We start from the raw sequence: 22526 nt of genomic DNA, 5'->3' as shown, positions 1-22526 counted from the left end.
GAGGGGCTGCAGAAGGCATGCAGCCCACTCCCTCCTTCATTCCTTCCTTCCTTCCTTCCTTCCTTCCTTCCTTCCTTCCTTCTTCCTTCCTTCCTTCCTTCCTTCCATCCTTCCTTCCTTCTCTGGGAATAAATGCACAGGAGGATCTGGCCCCACGATACCAGGGAAAGTGCTAACACAGAGACACTGGTCACAACTCTGGCTTAGAAAGGATTTTCTTCCCAACAGCACTGTGAGGGAGGCTCGCCACTTTACAGAGAGGGAAACTGAGGCCAGGAGGATGAAAGCTGCCAGAATGGCCCCTGCCTCATTCCTTCCATCTACACAGCTGGCAGAGCTTTGCCCCCTTAGTCCCAACTCCTGACACCTCCAAAGCAGTGGGTCTGGTTCCCCCTTCCCTGCTATGCAGAAGGGGGAGAAGGCTGGGGAGGGCCATGTACACTGTCAGACTCCCAGCTGTGCTGGGTGTTCTGTGGGTCATTCTCCCTCTTTCCTTTTTATTAGGATGTCCCTCAGGGTAGAGGGGGCAGAGGGACAGATCAAGACAGAAGATATCAGGAAAAATGAAAAGAAAAAAGGTCTGGGAAGATAACAGCTGGCATCCACGGGTTTCAGTCCCCAGTGCCTAGGATGCATATGCCCAAAGGGCCCTGGATGCCCTCTGACCTGCAGAAATTCTAGAACAGGGTTCCTGAAGGGCTAATTACCAGAGATGTGAAAAACCTGCTGGCACAGGTCCCGGAACTGCTGACTCAAAGGAAAGTCTGAGCTGCCCTGGCCCCTGGCCTGATCTCTAACAGCCTGGCTATCGCCAGAGACTTGGCCACAGGGGCCCTTTAGCAGTGTCAACTCTCTCCTGCTGGTGGCCCATCCTGGTGGGCTTGGAGGACACCTGGACAGGGGCGTGGGCTTCTCTGACCCCCTCCTCCCCCACTTCTGCCTTCATCATGGTGATTGCTGCTAAGGATTTGCCTTTTTTGGACAAATTTACTTTATTCCTAAAGTCACAAACACCAAATCAAATGAGCACTTTCACACACAGAGCACAGCAGATGAGGACTGTGCTCTGAATGTCCAGGCTCTAGTCTGCCCAGCTTGCATTTCTATGGAATGCAATGGAGTAAACACAAACAACTCAACAACTCACTTTCCAATTCATCCTGCTGTCCGTGGGTCTTTCTGGCCTTCTTTCTCTTCTGGGAATTTTTTTTTTTAAGATACTTTAAAAAACTGGTTTTTTGTCTTGTTTTGTTCTGTTTGTGGTACCCTATTTCTAGCCCTTTCCTCCTTCCCACCCAGACCACTAGAGGGAAATACAGAAAAGAAAACAAAGAAAAATCCCTACAAACAAATGTACAGAGCCAAGCAAAACAAATTCTTCCATCCACAAGCCTCCCACAGCACCCCCAGTCCACCTTCACCTTCTCAGCTTAGCTTGTCCTTGACCCCCAAGAGGGAGGTCATGCGCCCCAAACTCCCTGAGCTCTCATCTGACATCCTCTACAAAATGGCCCCCACTCTCTCCTCCTTCACCCCATCCCATGAAAAGGTGTACATTGTAGCTGGAGGAGGCAGAGATAAGCGTTCCCCTAAAACACACCCCTGGTTCCTCCTTGGCCCTGCCTGGCTGTGTCTGGTGAAGAGGAGGTGAGGAATTTCAGGGTCACTATCACCTGGCCTCTGAGACCGTGGGCCCTGCTCCTGCTTCTGTCTATGTAGAAGTCTAATGTTGGCCACATCCTGGTGAACTGTCTCCAAAGCCCAGGATCTGGAGTCCACACCAAGGCAGATGAGAGGCCAGACAGAGACGAGGTGGCAGATGAGGTCCAGGAGGACAGGGCTACGTCCAACCTCAACGGTGACGGATCCAGACCCATCCCTCCATCACCTAGGCTGTGGAAGGGAACCTGGCACAAACAGACTCCTACAGAAGCCTCCTGGGGGTCTGCCTGCCTCCTCTCTCCCTGCTCCAGTCCATCCTCCATTCAGCCGCCATGCTGATTTGCCCAAGTACAGAGCTGACTGCGTAACCCCTCTACAGACTCACTAAATTCTGATGGCTTTACCTCTATTACCTCCAGGATCAAATCTAAAATACTCCCTTTGATATTTCAAGCCCTCCCCCACCTTGCTTCTTCCAACCTTTCCAGCCTGTGTACACCTTACACCCCTGATGTACGCATGCACACACACACACACATACACATACACACACACACACATATACTCTCCCACTCATCAGGCGTGAGCCCTTCTTTGTCCTTAAGATGTAGGCCTAGGGGCTTGGAGGCTTCCTGAAGACCCTCCCCACTGTCACATCAGTGCCCACACAGCTCTCTTCATTTAGGTAGAAAGTTCTGTGACCCTGAGACTTTGGCATAGAGAACATAAGACAGCATGTGTTCTATCTGAAAGAAAGAAGGCCAATACTCCTGAAGGAGCCCCATTTCTTGTCCACTTTCTCACAGACAGCTGAAGCATGAATTGCTTAGGGTAAAGGAGAGATGAGACCCTGGGGAGGTATCAGAATGCCCTGATGGATTTGGAGTCTTCCTGATGTGGGCATTTCCTCTGCCAGGGTGGACTGCAGCCCTCCTGCTCCCTCTCATGCCATGAGGCTCTTGTCTCTGTGTTCCCATTAATCTTCCCCGGGGGGGGTGGGGTGGGGTGGTCTTCCGGCTCCCTGGAGCCTATTGTATGCCAGGCACTCTGCCAGGGGCTGGAGAGAACAAAGAAAGGCAAAAGCCAGACCCTGCTCTCCTGGATCTCTGGGCCTGATGAGGGAGACCATGTCATAACTGTACATACCAGATGTTCACCGAGGAGATGGAAGGTAATCTGAGAGGACAAGGCATCCACAGCTGGGGGACTGGGAAAGGCCCACTGCTGTACAGAGAGAACGAATGTTGGCTTAAGTTGTCGATGCCAACGTCTCAGGGTCACAGAATGAAGATGGCTGTGTGGGAACGGAGCCTCCGATCCCCCAGGCCTGCCTCTTATAGACGAGGAAGAGCTCATCATGTATTTATCTGTGTGTGTGCATGTGTATGTGCAAATATGTGCATACACCTGTATGTATGTACACATACACACTGTCCCAAAAGTCTTGATTCAGTCAAGCTTTGCTAGCTTTTGGAACATGTAACATGCATGGATGTATAGACATGTATATGTGTGAGTATGCATGTGTAAGTGATGAGGTGAAAGTGGAGGGGGTGGCTCCCCCGGTCCTCTAGAAGACTCTCAGAGATGCTTTTAAGCGACATGTCACCCCAGTGTACACGCCGCTGCTGGTCTGGTTTTCTCTTGGGCCCTCCAGTCTTGCTCTTCCCAATGCCTAGGCCCTCTCTTCTCTCCTTCCCAAGTGGAAGGATCCACCTCAGAGAGAGGACGTGCTCGAGACTGGGACAGTATACACCACCTGGATCTCTCTAACAAGTTCCCTTGTTCTCATTTAACCTGTGTACGGACTAATTCCTGAAGACGTCAGGCGGTGATGGCCACGTTTACAGCTCTCCTCACTCTAAGTTCCTGGAGGGTGAGGGAGGCATTCACTGTACTTACATCCGCAGAGCCTGGCAAACCAAAGGTGATTCATTTGTTGAACCATCTAGTTCCTCAAATTAATTCAATTTGATAGAAACGTGCAGCAAGCCTATTAAGCGCCAGGCCCTCCCTGCACATGGGTACAAAGAATCTTGGTTCTGAGGGGAAGGGTTCAAATCCTCAATTGGTTGTTCACCTCCTGGATGACCTGGGGCAAATCCCTTGACTTCTCTGGGTCTCATTTTCCTCATTTATAAAAAGAAGAGGTTGGGTCCCTTTCAGCTCTGCACAGTACCTAGTTGGCACAGTGCCTGGCTGGCACAAAGCTGGCATGGTGCCCAGCTGGCAAAGAGTTGGTGTCGTAGCCATCTGACACAGATATGGTGCACCAGATAACATTCCTGGGCTATGGGGATCATGAGGAGTAATTCAGAATGGCCTGACTTCCCATGGCAGTCCTAGAATTTTAGGCTCAGGGTGGCATGTGGGCTAAGGTGAAGGCAGGGGGCAATGGGTTGGCTTCATTTCATTTATTTTATTTTGGGAAGCTGCAGTGGACCCTGGGCAACTTGTCTCTCATTCCAGAGTTTAGAGATGCCCTGGCAAGTCTGGATCGGAAAGTTTCCCCTAAGCTTTCGAATGACTAAGTCTGGGGAATCTTGGCCCAGGGAATTTGTCGGACTTGTCTCAACGATGCCAAATGCCTGCTCAGGCAGAAGAAGGCTCCACTCTCCCAGCTATGATGGTTCTCTGGTGTCCAGGACCGATGAGCTCACACAGTGAGCTCCCTCAGAAGTAGTGGCCTGGAGGGGTCCAATGCTGCACCCCCCAAAAACTGTTCTTCTGTCTTCTTGGCAATAAGCGGAGGAAGGTAAAGACTAAGATGTAAACTGCTTCTATATATACCGTCCCCTGCACCTCCCCCATACTCATACACACCCATATCCATCCACACCTACACCCCCCACATACCTCCATACCCCCCCCACTTCCATACCCCCCACATACACACCCTCCCAGTACACATACACCCAAACCCACACACACCAATTCACACATACATACAGCCTGGGGGCTTTGGGGGACCCTGTCCTGCATTCCTCCCTTCTTTCCCAGCCCCTGTCCCCATCATCGAGTTCATTTGTTGTTCTCCTTGGCACCCTGGAGAGCATTAATCTTATCATTGGGAGTCGTAAGACTGAATCCCAGCTGTGACACTAGCAGTGAGAGCATGACCATATCACATACCCTCAGTTTTTATCACCTACAAAATGGGAATGATGATACTATCTCAAAAGATTATAGCAAGGAATCTTGTTATTTAGTGGTTTTCAGGCAAGTCTGACTCTTTAAGACCCCAATTGGGGTTTTCTTGGCAGAGATACTGCAGTGATTTGCCATGACTTTCTCCAGCTCATTTTACAGATGAGGAAATTGAGGCAAACAGTGAAGTGACTTGCCCAGGGTCACAAAGCTAGTCAGTGTCTGAGACCAGATTTGAGCCCAGAAAGATGAATCTTCCTGACTCCAGAGCCAGCACTCTATGCACCACAGCACTCCCTGGCTGCCCTGTAACAAGGAATGAGCTCCAGAATGATGAGCATGTGTTTTGTCCACTCCTTGTGAGCAGGGATTCTTTGTGTCTGGATGCCTAGAGCTACAGTGTATCTCACATGTTGTAGAACCTTAATAAATGCTTGTAGATCACTAGATTCCCTGCCTTCATGAGACCAGTGATCTTCCTGGATTCCTCAATTTGCCTAAGGAGACTGAGTCTTCCTGTCTCACCCAGAATGGAGAGAAGTGGCCACTGCTGATCAACACAAAAGCTTTTTTTCATTTTCCCACCCTCCACAGGCAGCCTTATGCCCTCTATTCCCAAGGGCTTGCCATAGTCATGCTGGACGTCATATAGACCCCTAACCAGTTTAGCGCTGGAGCACAGGACTCCTGAACTCACAGGATCCAGCGGTCTCAGCCTCCCCTCTAAAAAAGATCCTACTGGGCACTGTCCCACCTGACCTGGCCTATTGCTCATTTCTTAAAAAAGCAAGCCAGGAATGAAAATTCTGTAAATTGACATTTACTTCCATGGGAAGCTTGAGAAAAGCCTTCCCTTCCCCATGGTAGTTGGATGGCATGGTTAAAGCTCAGATGTTTTTGAATCCTGTACCAGGGCCCAGACTGGAGCTCCTAATAGTCCCAGGCATGGTCTGACCGGGGAAGTACAGTGTTAGAATCTGTCATGCAGAGGATAGAAAAGATGGCGGAGTCATGCTTGGATAGCATCCCTGAGCCTTACCATTCTGCTCATCCCTGAATTCCAAAGTCAAATGCACTTTCAGAAGTCAAATGTGAATTTTATAAACAGCCCCACACTCAGGATCCTACTGGGAGATATCCATATCTCTGCTTGTTCATTTATTCACCAGCCCAATCTCAACCCCTTGCCCCTATAGAGAATCCTCCTGCCCTTGGGTCACTGCATCTCCTTCAGCTGAAACTGTTAAGTCTCACCAGCTACTTTGGGCTTTTAAGAGCCACTTTTAATGAGAAATGTGGCCAAGGCCTGGCCACACCAACATGACACCATGTAGGGTGTGTTACTGAAGATTAAGTAGCTTTGATGGCAGATGCCTTAACTTACCTTTCTTCCCTCATCCACCAGGAAAACCTTTGCATCCCTACCCCATCAGACTGTCTCAGCATTTGTCACTCTCCTAAAAAAAAAATGATCATTTCTTGCAACCTCAGTGAAGGAGGACGGATAGCCCTGGTGACAGCTGACGCCAGACTGGGCATAGGACAGGGGCACATCAGCACAGGAGCAAGGTGACACTAGACACTAACTACATGGCCCTGGAGCCACCACCTGGTTTCAGGGATAGGCTGAAGGACTGCAAAGGCTGGTCATTTCAGAGATTTTTAAAAAGGCTTCATACGGTTAGTTCAGAGGGAGATCTAAGCACATTGCTCTAGCAACCTGGAGAGCTCCCTGGCACTCAAGGCCTTGGGCGCCTTCCTAAGGCACAGTCTTCACACCTACTCTATTGATGCCTCCTTCCCTCTGGGCCACTTTGGTTGTTCAAAAAGCATCTCCCCTTTTACACCACAAGTAGATGCTAGGGAGCTGGGGAATCTCACCACTAACCCTCTGGAACAAGGACCTCCAGAATGCATGGGAGAAGGAAGTCTACCGAGAAGTTGGAGTGCCTGGAGGGCTTGTCCTCAGAAGGTCACTCTCTATCTTGGGGCAGGGCCACCATGATCTCAGAATTATTAGCAGTATTGGGAATAAGTATGAGGGAAGTGGAGGGATGGGGGGAGGGATGATTTCCTATCCAATTTTGGCACTAGAGCCCCCACTTTGCTTAGTAGGGATGTTTCAAATAAATAAACTCTCTATAAAAAGGGACACTGCATATGTCTCAAGACAATCCACTGAGAATCCAGCTACCTCATAGTTTCTGTGGGAGTCCCTTGAGGATGGAGATTGCCTTTGGTCTTTCTTTGTATCCACAATGTTTAGCACAGTGCCTGGCATAAAGTGGGCATGAGACAGATGTTTGAGGTGACTGACCAATCCACGTCCCTCTGGCTGAGCATCTCCAGTCATTCCCTGAGTAATTATATTCTTTGTGACCATGGCCAGGAAGAGGAAAGAGCCACTCTGGCTGTGTGGGACCTTCAGAACTAAAAAGGATCTCAGAGGTCATTAAATCTTGGGCCTTCATGTGATAGCTGAGAAAACTAAGAACCAGCAGAACCAGATTTGAATCCAGGTCCTCTGACTCTAGTCTAAACCCTCTTGGGTACAGTCTCATGGGCAGAATGAAACCCAGCCCTCATGCCAGCCAATGGGAGAAGAGATATGTACAGCACATTCCCACACTCTAGCTTCCAATATCACATCATGACCACAACCCCACAAATGTTAGTTCCTGTAATATGGCAGACTCCCACTTTGTCAATGAGTTACCTCCTTCTTCAAGGGCTATGGACCAGAGCTTTGGTCTGTGCTGAAATTTCTATCACCCACAAAGGCCATAAGTATCATCCTTCCATCCCCTAACAAATATCATCAAATATATCAGACCATCATATCCAGAACAGAGGATTCAACTTGACGGGCCACAAGGCCCCGACCTAAGCCCAGCCTCACCTTTGGTGACAACAGAAAGACTCATTTGTTATCATCTCTGACACTGTCCAGTCTTTGAAACTCAATCTGCTAAGCATGTACGCATCCCCACTCTGGTGGGGTGATTTAAGGGAGTTTCTGGACCCCTAGAAGACAATTCCGCGGGAGGCCGTGTAACCCGGAAGTGGTGATCATGGAATGAGAGAGCAGGATTGCAATAAAAGAGACTGACCTGAACTTTCCTGTGCGCACCTGCAGTGCCCTCATCCCGCAGCGCTGGGCCCCTCCGACGTCGTTCACAATGTCATCTCCAATCATGATGGCCTGTCACGGCAATGAAATACACACAAGATGGATGTCAGGCACTTTTATTAAGCCTCTACTTCATCTTTGCTGACATAATAAACGGCTTGATTTGATGTTGAACGTGGCCATCGTACAAATTAAACAAGATAATATTGTCATTGTATTGATTAAAAGTCACCCTCCCTGCATCATACATCATGCTGCCCCTCTGCAGGGGAGGCCTCAGAGCCGTATAAAGCCACGCCATTTGAAATCAATCAAAACACGTCAAAGTGATTTGGCATCACAAAAGTGAATGGGGAAACAGAGCTGGTCCTGCATTTCTTGTCTGGAACACAGGCAGGGCTTTACTGGCTGCTAATGACTGCACAGTCATGCTACTTCCCCTCTCTTTAACTTTCACAACTTTTACAAAGGTTAAATGCATTTCTTTAACCTTTCTGATCAACATTTTGAAAGGATTTTTGCCCATTGCCAGTTAAAGGCAGAACTCCACACAGGAATGCTGAGTGTGGAAGGAAGAGAAAAATGCAAACCCGACCCAAACAAACAGATGACTTCTTGGAACTAATTTTTTAAAGATTAAATTCCTGGAAAAATTCATCAACAAACATCTACTAAGCACAGGTCTAGGCACTGGGGAAACAAAGACAAAAAACAACCCACCCCTGCTCTCAAGGAGGGAGGACACTGCAAGTCAGTCACCCTTGGGCCTCAGTTTCTTCATCTGCAAAATGAGAGGGCTGAACTGGATGGCCTTTGGGTCCCTTGTACTCTTAATCAAAGGATAATGCAGACAGAGCACTCAAGGAAAAGCTGGGGAGGGAACAAAGCCTTGAGCTGGGAACTCTGGGACAGCTGAACTGGGGCTAGAAGAAGAGATCCATGAGATGGCAGTGAGCTTCATGAGAAGGGGGAGATTTCAGGAAAATCTCATTGGCAGCTCTGTCCAGGACAGACTGGATGGAAGAGAGGCTCAAGACAGGGAGTCCAAGGGAAGACTACTGCCATTAGTTCAGGGAAGAGGCGAGGAATGCTGGATCTCAGGTGGGGGCTGGGGGAGTGAAGAGAAAAGGAAATACAGACACAAGAGATATTCAGCTATGTCTTCCCGTGTTGTCTCTTTAATCTTCCTACCCAACAGTTCAATCATTTCAGTTGTGTCCAACTGTCTGTGCGACTCTGTGAGTCTTGGCACAGACACTGGAGGGGTTTGCCATGTCCTTCTCCATCTTGTTTTAAAAATGAGGAAACTGAGGCCAGCAGGTTCACCTTTGTGACTTGCATAGGGTCACACAGCTAGCAAGTGTCTGAGGCCAGGTTTGAAATCAGAAAGATGAATCCTCCTGATCCCAGGCCTGGCTCTCTGTGCACGATGGCGCCGCCTAGCTGCCCCATTACTTCTTACAGTCCAGTAATATTCCATTTCATTTCTATATCACAGGCTGTTCAGTCATTCTCCAAATGATGGGCATCGGCTTGGTTCCCAATCCTTTTCAATCAGAGAAAGTTCTGATTCACAGTAAACTTGCTGGAAGTGTATGTACCATAGTAAGTCTCTGGGTCAAAAAATGGACATCATTATCACTTTCTTAGCACTTTACAAACTTCTTCCCCAGAGGGTCAGATCAATTCCTGTATGTATATAGTTGCTGCATGCCTGTCTTCCTCATTCGACTGTAAGCTCTTTGAGTATTTATTTCTCCTTTTCTTGTATCTAAGGCAAAGTGCCTGGAACATAATAGGTGCTTACTAAATGCCAGGTGGGAATAAGGAGGGAAGACAGCATAGCCATGAGTGGCCAGCCTGGACACACAATGGGGGAAGAAAGAAGATGAGGTGATATCTGAGCTGAGTGTGAAAGGGAGTCATGGGCTGCAGGAAGGGTGGTCAACAGACGTGAAGTCGGAACAAACTGAGTTTGAAACCTTTCTTTGAAACTTACTAGCAATAGGACCCTGGGTAGACAGCAGCCCTCTCCCAAGCTCCCAGGATGTTGTAAGGACTAAATCAGATAAAGGGTGAAAAGTACTTTGCAGACTGTGGAGTGTTAGATAAATATGACCTAGGGGAGGCATGCAAGGGAGGCAGCCTGCACAAAGGGACAGGTAGCTGGAGATGAGCTGCTGTCTACAGGGCATAGCACACATCTAGTTTGGCTGGAGTGTGTGAGGGGAAGGAGGGCGTGATCAGCCTGCAAAGAGGGGCTGGAACAGGCTGTAAAGGACTTCCCAGGAGTCTGTATTCTGTCCTACAGGTAACAGGCAGCCACCAAAGCTTCCTGGGCAGGGAAGTGGCACACTAGGGCGCCTCCAATGCACTTCATCAATAAGCACTCTCTCTAGCATATGTTATAATCTCTTAAGATTCCATGAAAGAGAAAACAACAACAACATGACCGTTGTTGGATTGGATTCAAGGACCCTATGATTGCCCACCTCAAGAGAGGCCTACACGAAGAGTCACATGTTCCCCAAGAGCAGAGACTAAGCGGAAGAGGGATTTTGAAAGCTGGCAAGGAACCACAGATGTGGTGGGTTTGTGGAAGCCACTGTGCTGGATGACTCACCCCTGGAACTGTGAAAAGCCTTTAATGAGAACTATAATCCTTGCCAAGAGTGAAGAATTCAGCCTCACTCTCCACAAAGGAAGAACCAAGTAAAGGGAAGAATCTCTATTACTGTCCTAAGCAAGAGCAAGGATAAAGAAAGTAGATAAACTTGGGAAGACTTTCATGAGCTAACAAACAATGGAATACACAGAAACATCAGGACAAGATGGCGGCCAACTGAACTCAGCTTGAACCAAAGCAAAACAAGATGGCAGCCAACTAAACTCATCTCAAACAACTGACCAATTTGAGTTCAGGAGGAGGGGACTGCCTTCCTCTTCTCAGTAAAACGGGGGCAGTCACAGATGCAGAAGGAGGCCCAAGTCCATGGTCAGTTTGTTTTGCTTTACTGAACTGCTCTGTCACAAGAGAAGGGTCTATGGGTGTTGTGTGAGAAATCAATAAAACATTTAAAAAGAATGCTGACTACTCATACTATGCTATGCAGGTGGATGAACAGCTCCACAGAGCTGGTCCATTAGTTCATATGTCTTGGACCCTTCTGTATTATCCTCCATTCTCTCCTCCTTTGTTCTAGTCTCTGATAAAGAGGTGGCCCTTTTCTTTGGCAGGGTCAACAACCTCTCTCCTTTGCCCTTCTGTATGCCAAGGGCACATGGCCCTTTAATTATGTCCCTCCTCTCTAATCTTCAGTCTCTTTTTATCCACTGACCCCTTCCTCCTTACCTATACTCATGGGCCTTCCTTCCCCCATAGGCTTCTCTTGACTTCACCACCCCCACAAGTTACCATCCCCTGGAAAGTATGTCTACATTCACTAGTTTTCATTTCTCACCTCCTACTCACTTTGCCACAATGTGAAAATCTGACTTCTGACTCCATCACTCAGCTCAAGCTGCTTTCTCCAAAATTACCAGTGATTGCTAAACTCGGTGGCGCTGGCCACCTTATCATCCTTCCTGACTTCTCTGCAGTTGACACGCGTCCCTCCACCCTGGGTTTTCCTTTGCCATTGCTCCCCTCCTCCTGTCTGGCTCCCCCATATTGGTCCCCCTTTCTGTAGCTTTACTTAGGTCCTGTCCTCTACTGTCTGGTGTCTCCCAAGGCTCCGAACTAGGCCCTCTTCTCATCCCTCTCTGCACACTCATGCAGTGATTGCACTGGCTTTCAGGTTGATCATTCCTAAAGAATGAGGAGCCTTGTCACCAACTGCCCACTGACCTTCTCCAACTCAATGTTCCATAGGTTCCTCAAATCAAATGTTCCTCTCCCCCAGGTTTTCCTGAAAATGCCCCTTTCCTCTTTTCTTCTCCTGCCCAGACACTGACCTCCCATTTCTGAACTTCCAAAAAGGACTTCAAATCTTCTCGCCATTCTGAGAATGGCGAGACCCACCAGCCCCTTCCCAATGGTGGTAGGCTAGGCTACTCCACCCAGAGACACCTCAACACAACCTAAGGTCTTCTGGGTTTTGCCACTGGCCCCACTGCTGCACCCTCAGGACACAGCATCTCTGAGATGAACTGTTTTCTCCAAAGACTATGAGTCCCTTTCTCTTTCTGGGTGCAAGTCATAACTGGAAATAGACAGTAGCTGATTGCTCTTTCGAGTGCCCTCTATAGATACCTCCACAACGTAGAGGCTTTGGAGTTTGAGGCATTCCATGGTTCCGAGCAGACACTTTCCCCACAAAGGCGGGGTTCCAAAGATGGGATTTGATACCAAAGAGCAGCTCACCAATGGTGCTAATGTTTCCCAAATTCTGCCTGCCCAGCTTTCCTCTCTACTCAAGTTTGGGCCTGGTTCACTGTCAGACTGTAATGTCCGTTCAGAGTGGAGCTTCCAGTGGACCAGCTGGCTCCATGTGCTGTCTATCCATCCAACTGTAGGTCTGGAGAACAGGTGGGCTTTTCTCCCACAGTGCCAGGCTGGGGCTCTCAGGGTGAGGCCTGAGCCAGGCAGCCCAGCGTCCTCTACCTGGAGGACCTCAGCATCTCTATGGAGTCCCTTTCTGATTCAAATTCTGCACAAGAAATCCTGCATGGAATTTCTTAAAAAAACAAAAAGTCTGCAATCCAGCCTTTTCCTCATTCCTATTGACTTGTCCCTGGGAAGTGGATGAGTTGGTTTTATGGAGCGTGAGGAGGAGAAGGAGGAAGTCCCAGCTTCATATATTTTACAAGAAGACTTTCCCAATCCCCTCAAATGTTTCTGGCTCCCCTTTGCCATTATCTCCAAGTTATATTAAATGGAACATGTTTGTCTGTGACTTGTCTTCCTTGTTAGACTGGGAGCTCCTAGGAGCAGGGACAGTCTTCTGTTTTTCTTCATATTGCCAATGTCTTAAAACAGGGCTCGGCACACAGTAAGCATTTAATAAATGCCTGCTCACTGACTGACTTGATGATGGCAAAGAACAACCACTCTACTTTGGTGTTGTGGAACAGGACACAGGAAATGGATTCACACAGACCAGGTGTTCACAACTGGGTTGTACCAGGAAAGTTCCACCCCCCCCCCCCCATCTCTATTTCCTCTCCTTACAAATGGGAATAACATAATTCACCCTATTTCTCTCACAGGGATGACGAGTAAGGGTCAAATGGGAGTGTATAGCCTTGGATGGGCTGATTTAAGCTCTCAGTGGCCTGAGCATCTGCTGGGCTGGCCTCGGTGGTGGGGGCACTCCCAAGGAGTCTTGGTGGGTAGGAATAAAACACAGAAGCCTGGAAGGGTGGGGGCAGGCCACCTTCCAAATGAGGTGATGGTGTTGTCCAGGCACAAACTCATTTCTGAGGCCTGCGAACAAAGGGGGTGATTAGCCTGGGAGTGTGCCGCCCTGCATGTTTTACATCTCCTGGGCGAGGTCTCTAGTGGGGGGCAGGCAGTGGGGAAGTGTGGCCGCACATGATCAGTGATGCCTGTCGGCACCAGCTTGTGGTATACACATACCAAAATGGACTCTGGCCCCCCGGGATTTTACAGATTTACTATCGGTGAAGGACGATAATCACTAACGGAGGAGCAATTATTCCCAAATCATTTAGGATTTAAAAAATCATTGGCAAGAAGATAGAGGTCAAGAGGTGGACTGTCAAGGGAAATAAAAAACCCTACCTGTCAAAGCCGGGTCTAACTTCCTTTCTGACTGCAATATGGCAAGAAGAGAGACAGACACATAAAACTCAAAGGTCACCCACCCACTGAAGACAAGCATGAAGAACTCTCCAGCGAGGGTTCCTCCAGCACACAGAAGGCCAGGCGTGGACATTCATTTATTCATGCCGAAGGCTGAGATCTGGGCAGGGAAATGAAAGGCAAGAAACCAGCTCGAAGCCTAGACCACACAGAGCCGCATATCCCTTGGGTGCCAATCACAGCCTCCTAGAGGGAAGTCTGCATTTTCATTTCTAGAAACATCTTTTTAAATGATGCTTGGCCTGGAAGAAGTGTCAGGTCAGGGTTAAACACTCTCTTCCATCACTGATGAGAGGGGGTGTGGCAGCGTGGACAAGACACCAGCCTCAGAGTCAGAGCCTCTGACCTGTACCCACCACATGCCCCTGGATGGGTTGTTGGACTCTCAGTGACAGACGAGTGGCTGATGGGCATCAGAGAGGCAAGCGTCCTCTTCTGGGAGTTCTCTAGACCAATGAAAGAAAAAGGTGGAGGGGGGGGTGGTGGTTTCAGAATCCCTTGTGTTAGAAAATGAAAAACCATTAGAAGAGAAAATTCAGCTACAACTTGTATCACTGGAGGGGAGGTTCCCAAAGAGAAAGTCACCCCCCCAAAGTATCTTCATGTTTTGTACTGAATGCAAAGGGCTCAGCTGATGAAGTAAGTGGAAGATGGCTAAGGAGTTAAGCCCTGGGTACAAGCACCAGGGGGCATTTAAACACACATGGAATTGAGCCAGCAGCAAGAAAAGAACTCCTAGAACAGAGGACTGGACCTAGGCAGTTTCACTTAATAAGTGATTCCCAAAGGAGGAAACTCCCTCCAACTATACAGGTTGGCACCTTCTTGTGAGGTGACATACAGCTGCTGCAGACATACAGGTATGTATACTGTATGACTCTATGCTCAGCCAAGGTTGGCTCTTTATTCCCTTGGCCATACCTCCTCTCTAACTCTCACAGAAAATAAGAAATATCTTTTAAAATACGGAAAATCCAGATGAAATGTGAATTTCTCAGGAGGCCCAAGACCCCATGCACCCATAGGACTCCAGAAGGCCCATGCTAGGAATGCCCAGACCGGTAGTGATGTCTGTCTGTTCCCCAGACTTCCAGGCAAGGAAATCCTACAGCTGCTCTCTGAAGTCCTTCTTCCTTGAATCTCACTTTACACCCAAGTACTGCTGAGAACTTGTAGGCCCCTCCATAGATAAGCTCAGGAAAGAAGTAAAGCCCTCTGGGGCCACTCATACAGGCACCATCTTAAAGGACAAAATGTGGTAGGAGAAAAGAGGGTGAGTGCCAACTCCTTGGACATGCCTTAGGTCAGGAGAACTTCCCAATGGGCACAGGAAAACCACACCAACTGGAGAGTCTCAAGAACCTTTTATCCATGGAATTGATGCAAATCTTTCATGTGTCCCATAAAGGCAGGTTCTCTTTAAATACACAGTGAAAACCAGGGCAAATTATTGCTTGGCAGGACAGAGGGAGTCAGCCAAGAAGATAAGTGAACAGAAGGTGGACATGACAGAGGGGGGCACTGAGAGACAGACAGACAGAGACACAGAGAGAGAAAGACACACAGAGAGAAAAACAAAGACAGAGAGAAACAAAGGGAGAAAGAGAAAGGGACAGAGACAGAGAGACAGAAAGACACAGAGAACATGAGGGAGGGGGCACTGAGAGACAGAGGGGGAGAGACAGAAACAGAGACAGAAAGAGAGACAGAGACTAAGAGAGACAAAGAGCTAGAGAGAGAGAGAGAGACAAAGAGACAAAGATAGACAGAGAGGAAGAGAGACCGAAAGGAGAAAAACAGAGAGGGACTGAGAGAGAAAGGGAGATATTGAAAGAGGGAGGTAAAGACAGAGACACACAGAGAGAGGCAAAGACACAGAGACAAAAAGAAAGAGAGAGACAGAGACAGAGAAGGAGACGGAGAGAGATGAAATGAGAAAGACAGAGAGAGAGAGACAAATAGACAGACAGAGAGAGAATATGAGGGAGGAGGGGCACCAAAGGAGAGACAGAGATAGAAAGAGAAAGAATGAGACATTCCAAGACGAAATAAAAGAATTCCCTCAAAAATGACCTGCAGGTAGTATATGGGCCACTAGGTAGCACCATAGTGCATCAAGCACCAGACCTGGGGTTAGACCTGATTTCAAATCCAGCCTCAGACACTCACTAGCTGCATGACTCTGGGCAAGTCACTTAACCCTGTTTGCCTCAGTTTCTTCATCTATAAAATGAGCTTGAGAAGAAAATGGCAAAACCCTCCAGTATCTCTACCAAGAAAACCCCCCAAATGGGTTACAAAGAGTCACACAACACAGAAACATCTGAACAACATCAGGGCTCATTCTCCTGCGAGCCAGGGCCCGCATGCTGACTTGAACATCGCTCCAAGGAAGTTCCACTGCTCTCTTGGCCTTCTTCCCTGCTACAGGTCACTTCTCCCTCATCTGATCTCAGAACACTTAATCACAATTGGAATTAAAATTGGAAGGGACCTTGGCGATTTGCCTACGCTAATGTGAACTAGGCTTTCTGTGTGCACACCTCATCACCCTTGCCAGATTTGGCAGCTCCCTGAGGTCAGAGACTGTGCCCCTCCCAACGCCTGGAATATGGCATTAGGATTCTAAGCTGTGCCTACTGGGGAAATTAATGAATGACTTACCCCCTTTCTCCTCCTCCTTTGAAGGCATTCAGATTAAGAATCTGCCCTTGGATTAACTAAACAAGGTTCATGCATGGGAGCAATTGTCAGCTGAAGCAGAATAATTTACTAGAGATAGAATATTTTTTTATGATCGCAGAAATTGCCAAGACCTAAACTTGATTTTAGTTTAGAATAAAGCCATAAATGCACCCAGGGCTAGCAGGCTGAAACAAGGGCCTTTAGGATTCAGGTAACCTTTAAGGCAGGTTACTCTTTGTTTCATTATGAATCCTATGAAGAGCCTGGTTACCTCTAAGAGGTTTGAATTTCTAATCTATTGAAGGAATACCACCAATCTGTTATTTCTCTGCCACCAAGGAAAGGTTAAAATGAAAATTGGATTTGGGGGAGCTCTATCTATTCTGAGAGCCGGCTGGAAACATCTCGGCAGGACGAGGCAAGGCAGGGTCTTGGACAGGAGCAGATATCAAGGGAAATGACTCGTGATAACTTTATTGATTATAGCAGCTTGAAAAATTTAACGTTCACCACAGCCTGGCAAGACAGTTGGGAGAGAGTTCACCATAGTGACTGTCATTAGGAAGAAAAATATAAATGGAAAATGATCACCTCCCTCATATACCACTTCATTGGAAACAGCCTAATTGGGAAATCACTGATTTTTAAATCTCCCCACATGCTGGAGGAGCCCATTATGGAACATCTGAGAAGGGGCATGGGGGAGAGGGGAGTGAGACTTGGTGGTGATTCAATCGCTTGTCACTGGGACGGACATCACAGTGAGGAGGGCAATCAAGAAGCAGAGTCTGTGGGGAGGAGAGAGGGCCAGGGGAAGACAGACAGATAGGCAGACAAGTGGACAGCATCCCAGAAAGGGCCCAGGAGCACACGGGGCCACAGGGCTACACAATGACAGAGAAATTCTAAGCTGCAAGAATGGAGCACAATTTTGCAGACACTGAAGATGTGACTGTGCCATAGTTTAGGAAGCTACAACCCCTCTCCCTCCTGCTGCCTCCCTACTCTAGTCTCCCCCATTAGGTAAAAGACTGACCCCACCCCCCACCCCTGCTCTCTGCCCTTGGGCTCTCATTCTTAACCTGGTGCTGTGGAATCAAGGAGTCAGAACTGATCATGAAGTGCTGTCCTAAGGCCAGTGGGGGAACTGAGGCAGGGCTATCTACCTATGTGGGGACACCCACAAGGGTCTGGCACAGTCCTCTGCACACAGGGAAAGGGGGAAGGGAGAAGAGAGAAAGGAACAAAGAACTTTATATTTGTCTCTAGGTCACTTCTTCTGAGACTTGGCCCATTTTTCTAATTTGTTGAGATCTTGCTGCCTCTTATTCAGTGATCGATAATCAGATGAGCATCACCATTGCTACGTCAAAGAGCATGACCATCCTGGGTCCAAGCTCCCTTGCTGACCACCTCTCCCCAGGGTCTCATCAGCCTGTCCCTCCCATGTTCCCAGGACACTCCCTTCTTCTTTTGTGGAATGTCCTCTGGGAACCCTATCCTACCATTGACAAAATTCCCTTCCTGATGCACTCTCCAGAAGTTACTTTGTATCTACTCATCCACCTTGTATAGATGACCTCCCTCCGCCCCACTGTAAGCGCTTGGAGGGCGGGGTCTGTCTCCTTTCTGGATTGACAGCCTCAGGACCACCCCAGTGCCTGACACGTAGCAGATACTAGATGGATGTGAATACTTGGGGGACCTGACTCGATCATTCAAAGAGTCAGGAGGTGCTCCCTCCAAGGTCTGTGACAAGTATGAAATCTAAGACCCTGTTTAAGCCACTGACCCAAGAGACTGACTAGCGGCAGACATGGGGATGTACTAGCAGACTATCCTGCTCATGAGCGCCTATGCTTTGGGTCTGCTCGCTCAGTGAGCCCTGAACCCACAGAATTCTACCATTGCCCACATCTCTTCATCATGTCCACCAGAATGGTCACTCCATGACCCTACTTGGCTTTGCATGAGACTGCCCAAATCAACTGAACTTCCCAAGATCTACCTGTTGAGACGCAGATGGATCGATGTCAGAGCTACGGCACTGAGCGGTGTGCTGACTGGGGGTCAGCATGGTGGGGAGAGGGTATCAAAGGCTGAAGGCCAGGAAGGAGAGTGAGGGGGAGACAAAATGGCCCTGGGATCCTCCAGGTGCTGGGCAGGGCAGCTCCTCTGGTACAACTCACCTCATGAGCTTCCACACCCATTTCCTTTAAGGCTGCCTGGAAGAATTCAGGGGCTGGTTTTCCCACCACTTCGGCTTGGATATCACAGGCATACTGGGAAGAGAGAGAACAACAGGTGAAGCTCCAGCCCAAAGCCATGAGGGCCAATGGCACTGGCCATGAAAAATTAGTCCCATCTACCCATGACCTTGAATGAAGAACCACACAAGCACAGGACATTACAGGGCTGATGTGGATGATGGTGATAGGAGAGACACAAAGACAGAGACACAGAGACAGAGCTAGAGAGAGAGAATGAGACACAGAGACAAAGAGACAGAAAGTTCCAGAGACAGAAAGAGCCAGAGACACTGAGAGACAGAGACAAAGAGACGAAGAGAGACAGAGAGAGATCTGGACCTCTGGTCCACTTAGGAACCCTCATGTCCAGCCTCTCAGACAAAACTCCCATTGTGGAACTCCCTTTGTGCAGGCTTTCCCTGGGTGGGTCACAGTTCCTCATTAACATCTGGGCACCAGGGATAAAGGGCTCAAGTCTGGAGTGGGCAGTGCCCCAGGTGCCCCCCAGTGGCTGCTACTTTTTTCTCCTTTCTCTCTTTTTCTCCCTTTCTCCTCTTGCTCTTCTCCCTTCACCTTCTGGTCGGACATGGTCAAAGATACCCAGGTTTAGCAAGGTCATCAAGGTCATAGGCTGCTAGGGCTTAGGTTAAGATAGGTCCTCAAAGCTAATCCCATTATCTTACATATGGGAAACCTGGAGCCCAGAGTGGGGGCTGGGCTTGCCTAAAGTTACCCAGGGAAGTGGCAGAGTCAGGAAACAGTGAGGACCAGCAACTCCTAAGCCAGAGCCTTGCTGTCCCACACCAGCACCCCTATGTCAGAAGATGGCTGTTCACATCCCAACTCAGTCATTCATTTGCTGTGTGACCTTGGGTGTACTTCAGGTCCTCAATTTCCTTCCCTGTAAAATGGGTACAATCGTACTTACGCGGCTCACCCCACAGAGGGAGTTCTTTGGACTAAATGAACTCATGCACGTAAAGCAGTCATGGGCACAAATCACTTTATTATTGGAGGCAACCACGTAGCAGGCAGAGAGGGGCCCTAAAGTCAGGAAGGCCCAGGCTCCCACACCACCCTAGGTATGTCACCCTGGGCAAATCACTTTACTTCTGTCTGCCTCAGTTTCCTCACCTGTAAAATGGGGATAGCAGCACCCATCTCACAGAGTGGTCATGAGGATCAAATGAGAGAACAACTGTAAAGCACTCTGCAACTTTCACTATTAGCCATTATTATTACTACTGTCATTTTATTATTATTTTTATTGCTATGCGGATGAGGATGGGGATGGCAGCTAATCCATATGCCAAGGGGAAGCACAGACACAGTGGGAAGACTCCTACCTCCAGGGCCTTCATGTACGGGCCAACATCAAGCATCAGGCCCTCGGTTTCTTTGTAGTAGCGTCTGGAAACAAAAGCAACAAGTGTTAACAGGCTGCGGACCCCTGGCCCCTCTCTGGAGAAATGGCACCCTCTGTCTTTCCTGCATTTTGTCATCCCCTCAGGCCTGCCAAAGAATCTAGCAAAAGTCTGTGGGGGTTCAGCCCAGGAGTCTCTACTCCTCACTCACTCAATATTTTGGGGGGCCTTTACATGGGCCACCAGACTGTGGGATCCCAGGCCTAAAGCTGGAGGGGAGTTCAGATGGAATCTAGTCCAACTTCCTCATTTGAAAGATGAAGGAACTGAGGCCCAGGCAGGTCAAGGAATTTACCCAAAGTCATCCTGGTGGCCAGTAGTAGAGGCAAGATTCGAACCCAGGTCCTCTGACTGCAAGATCAGGGCTAGTTCCACTATACCAGCACCATGCAGATGGTTCAGCTGCTGATTTCAGCACTGATGGACATGAATACAAGCCTGAGTTCTGCTGTCTGCTTGCCTGTGAGTCCTGGACTGATGCCCTCACCCCATGGTCACCCAGGGGCAGGTCACTACATTTTCCTGGGCCCCAGTTTGATCCCTAACCCTCAAGAGCTGGAAAGACCTGAGGTTCAGGGCAAAGAACCCTGGTCTGGGTGGGGGCCAGGAAACCTCCACCAATAACTTGTTAAGTGACCTGGGACAAGCCCTATCCTCTCTCTGGACCTTGGTTTCTCCCTCAGTACAGTGAGAGTGTTGGACCCAATGGTTGCCGAGGTCCCTTCTGGCTCTGATATTGTAAGAGGCAGCAAAGACCCCGGGGTTTGGGTGGCTGTTCATCAAGGATAAAGGGTCCCCATGAATGGGACGTGGAAAGGGGAAAAACAAAGGGTGGCTATTTGACAGAAGTGCCTGCTCCATAAAATCCCTAAAAAAGACTGATGCCCTCACTCTGTTTGTGACAGACCTGCTGCTCAGGGGGGAGTCATCAATGAAGTCAGAGAGAGCAGCCCCCATAGAGGGAGCCCCGTGTAGACACCTCAATGATTAACCGGGAGATCAAAGCAGGCAGATGGTTTCCAGTTGCTAATACAGTGGGAGAGGACAATTAAGGCTTCTGGGAAAGGACAGTAGGTTCAAAGCTTCTGTGGCTCACCCCTAATTGCTAATAATTAACCCCTAATAGCTGCTTGAGAAAGAAAACTCCATTAGTTCCACAGTAACCTGGCACATTTCCTATTACCCAGAGGTCAAACCGTGGCCCAAGTTTCTTGGGCACCAGTTGTTTTTATAGGGAGACAACTTATTTCTTTCCCCCTAACTCACCTGAGGTGACAGGCCAGGTTCTTAAGAGCCTTCTTTTAAGACATGTTCATTAATTCTGCTTCTCCCAGGCTGACCTCCCCAGAATGGCAAGCTGAGAAGGAGAATAACCTGCCTAGATGAGGCATTACTGTCCATCACCCAGCGAGCCAACACAAGACAACCATGGCTTAGGCAAACTCAAGGTGCAAAGGGATGCTGAGCTCAATTCACTTAAGGTTGACTGACATTTCTAATCTGGCCCTGCCTGCTGTGGAGACTTCCATGAGACCTGTGGCCCCTCAAAAAAGACTAGCTTTGCCATCCACAAGGGACAAATCTAGCGAATCAAGGTTGTCTGATGCTCAGATGGGGTTATGCAGCTAAGTGGGCATCCAGATGAGTTAGAACCTCAGCCTGTACATCAGGGATGGGGGACCACAAGCCAGGCCGACAACTGAACAGGAGGAGCCTAAGATGAAACTGAACATCTACAGAGACTCCAAGCTGCTCCCAGCTACCAAAATCATACTTTTCAAAACCAATATTCTCCTAGTGAGGTAAAGGGGCCACAAAGCATAAAATGACAAGTTCTCAGGAGAATGAAAACTGTGAGTAAAATTGTCTAACTCATCATCAAGGCTGGGAAAAGTAACTTCCTCTACTGAGTTGCCAGAGGGGCAAGAGTAGTTGGAATTTTGAGGCATAAACAAAAGGAGGGAGGGCTGACTTTCAGTATTATTAAAGCCACTAAAAGATCAGTCACATCAATAAACATCTTCCGGTGGCCTTTGAATTTTAAAGGACAGTAATAAATATGTATGTGGAGACCAGGCTTTTCAATAGGGCAAGTGACAGACAAGTTGAACTGAGTGGGAACAGAATGCTAGTCTCATTCCTATCTCATTCCTGATCAGGTCTGCCCGTTTATTTAGAGGGCTGGTCTAGACCTACACAGCCAGGAATTATATTCCTGCATAACTAAAGATAACCTAAAGGAGAGTGGCTGCTCCCCTCTATTAAGAAAATTTGAGCAGACATGCTGGAGAATAGACAGTACTGTGGGGCTCTGAGTCCTAAGACCTGAGTCCACCACTCACTAGTAACCAAGAGGAAGGAATATATAACCTCCCTGAGTCTCAGTTTCCTCATATGAAAAGTAG

At 48.5% G+C, this 22526-nt stretch overlaps 1 protein-coding gene across 5 annotated transcripts in view; it reads right to left on the bottom strand.

The window, feature by feature from the left end:
* The window catches only part of LHPP (phospholysine phosphohistidine inorganic pyrophosphate phosphatase), a 198930-nt gene that overhangs the window by 139134 nt on the left and 37270 nt on the right, over positions 1-22526 (bottom strand). For 4 of the 5 annotated variants that reach the window (XM_072628993.1, XM_072628994.1, XM_072628996.1 and 1 more), the window contains 3 exons: positions 20044-20107; positions 18638-18730; positions 7920-8011 (listed from right to left, as the gene is read on the bottom strand). In XM_072628993.1, coding sequence (XP_072485094.1) covers positions 7920-8011; positions 18638-18730; positions 20044-20107 — 249 coding nt within the window. Of the gene's footprint in view, positions 1-6177; positions 6267-7919; positions 8012-18637; positions 18731-20043; positions 20108-22526 lie in introns of those variants that run through there. The other variant, XM_072628995.1, reaches the window with a different exon arrangement.

Source organism: Notamacropus eugenii, chromosome 1 (genome assembly GCF_028372415.1).
Source record: "Notamacropus eugenii isolate mMacEug1 chromosome 1, mMacEug1.pri_v2, whole genome shotgun sequence".
NCBI lineage: Eukaryota > Metazoa > Chordata > Mammalia > Diprotodontia > Macropodidae > Notamacropus > Notamacropus eugenii.
This window is presented reverse-complemented; position numbering and strand designations above follow the sequence as displayed.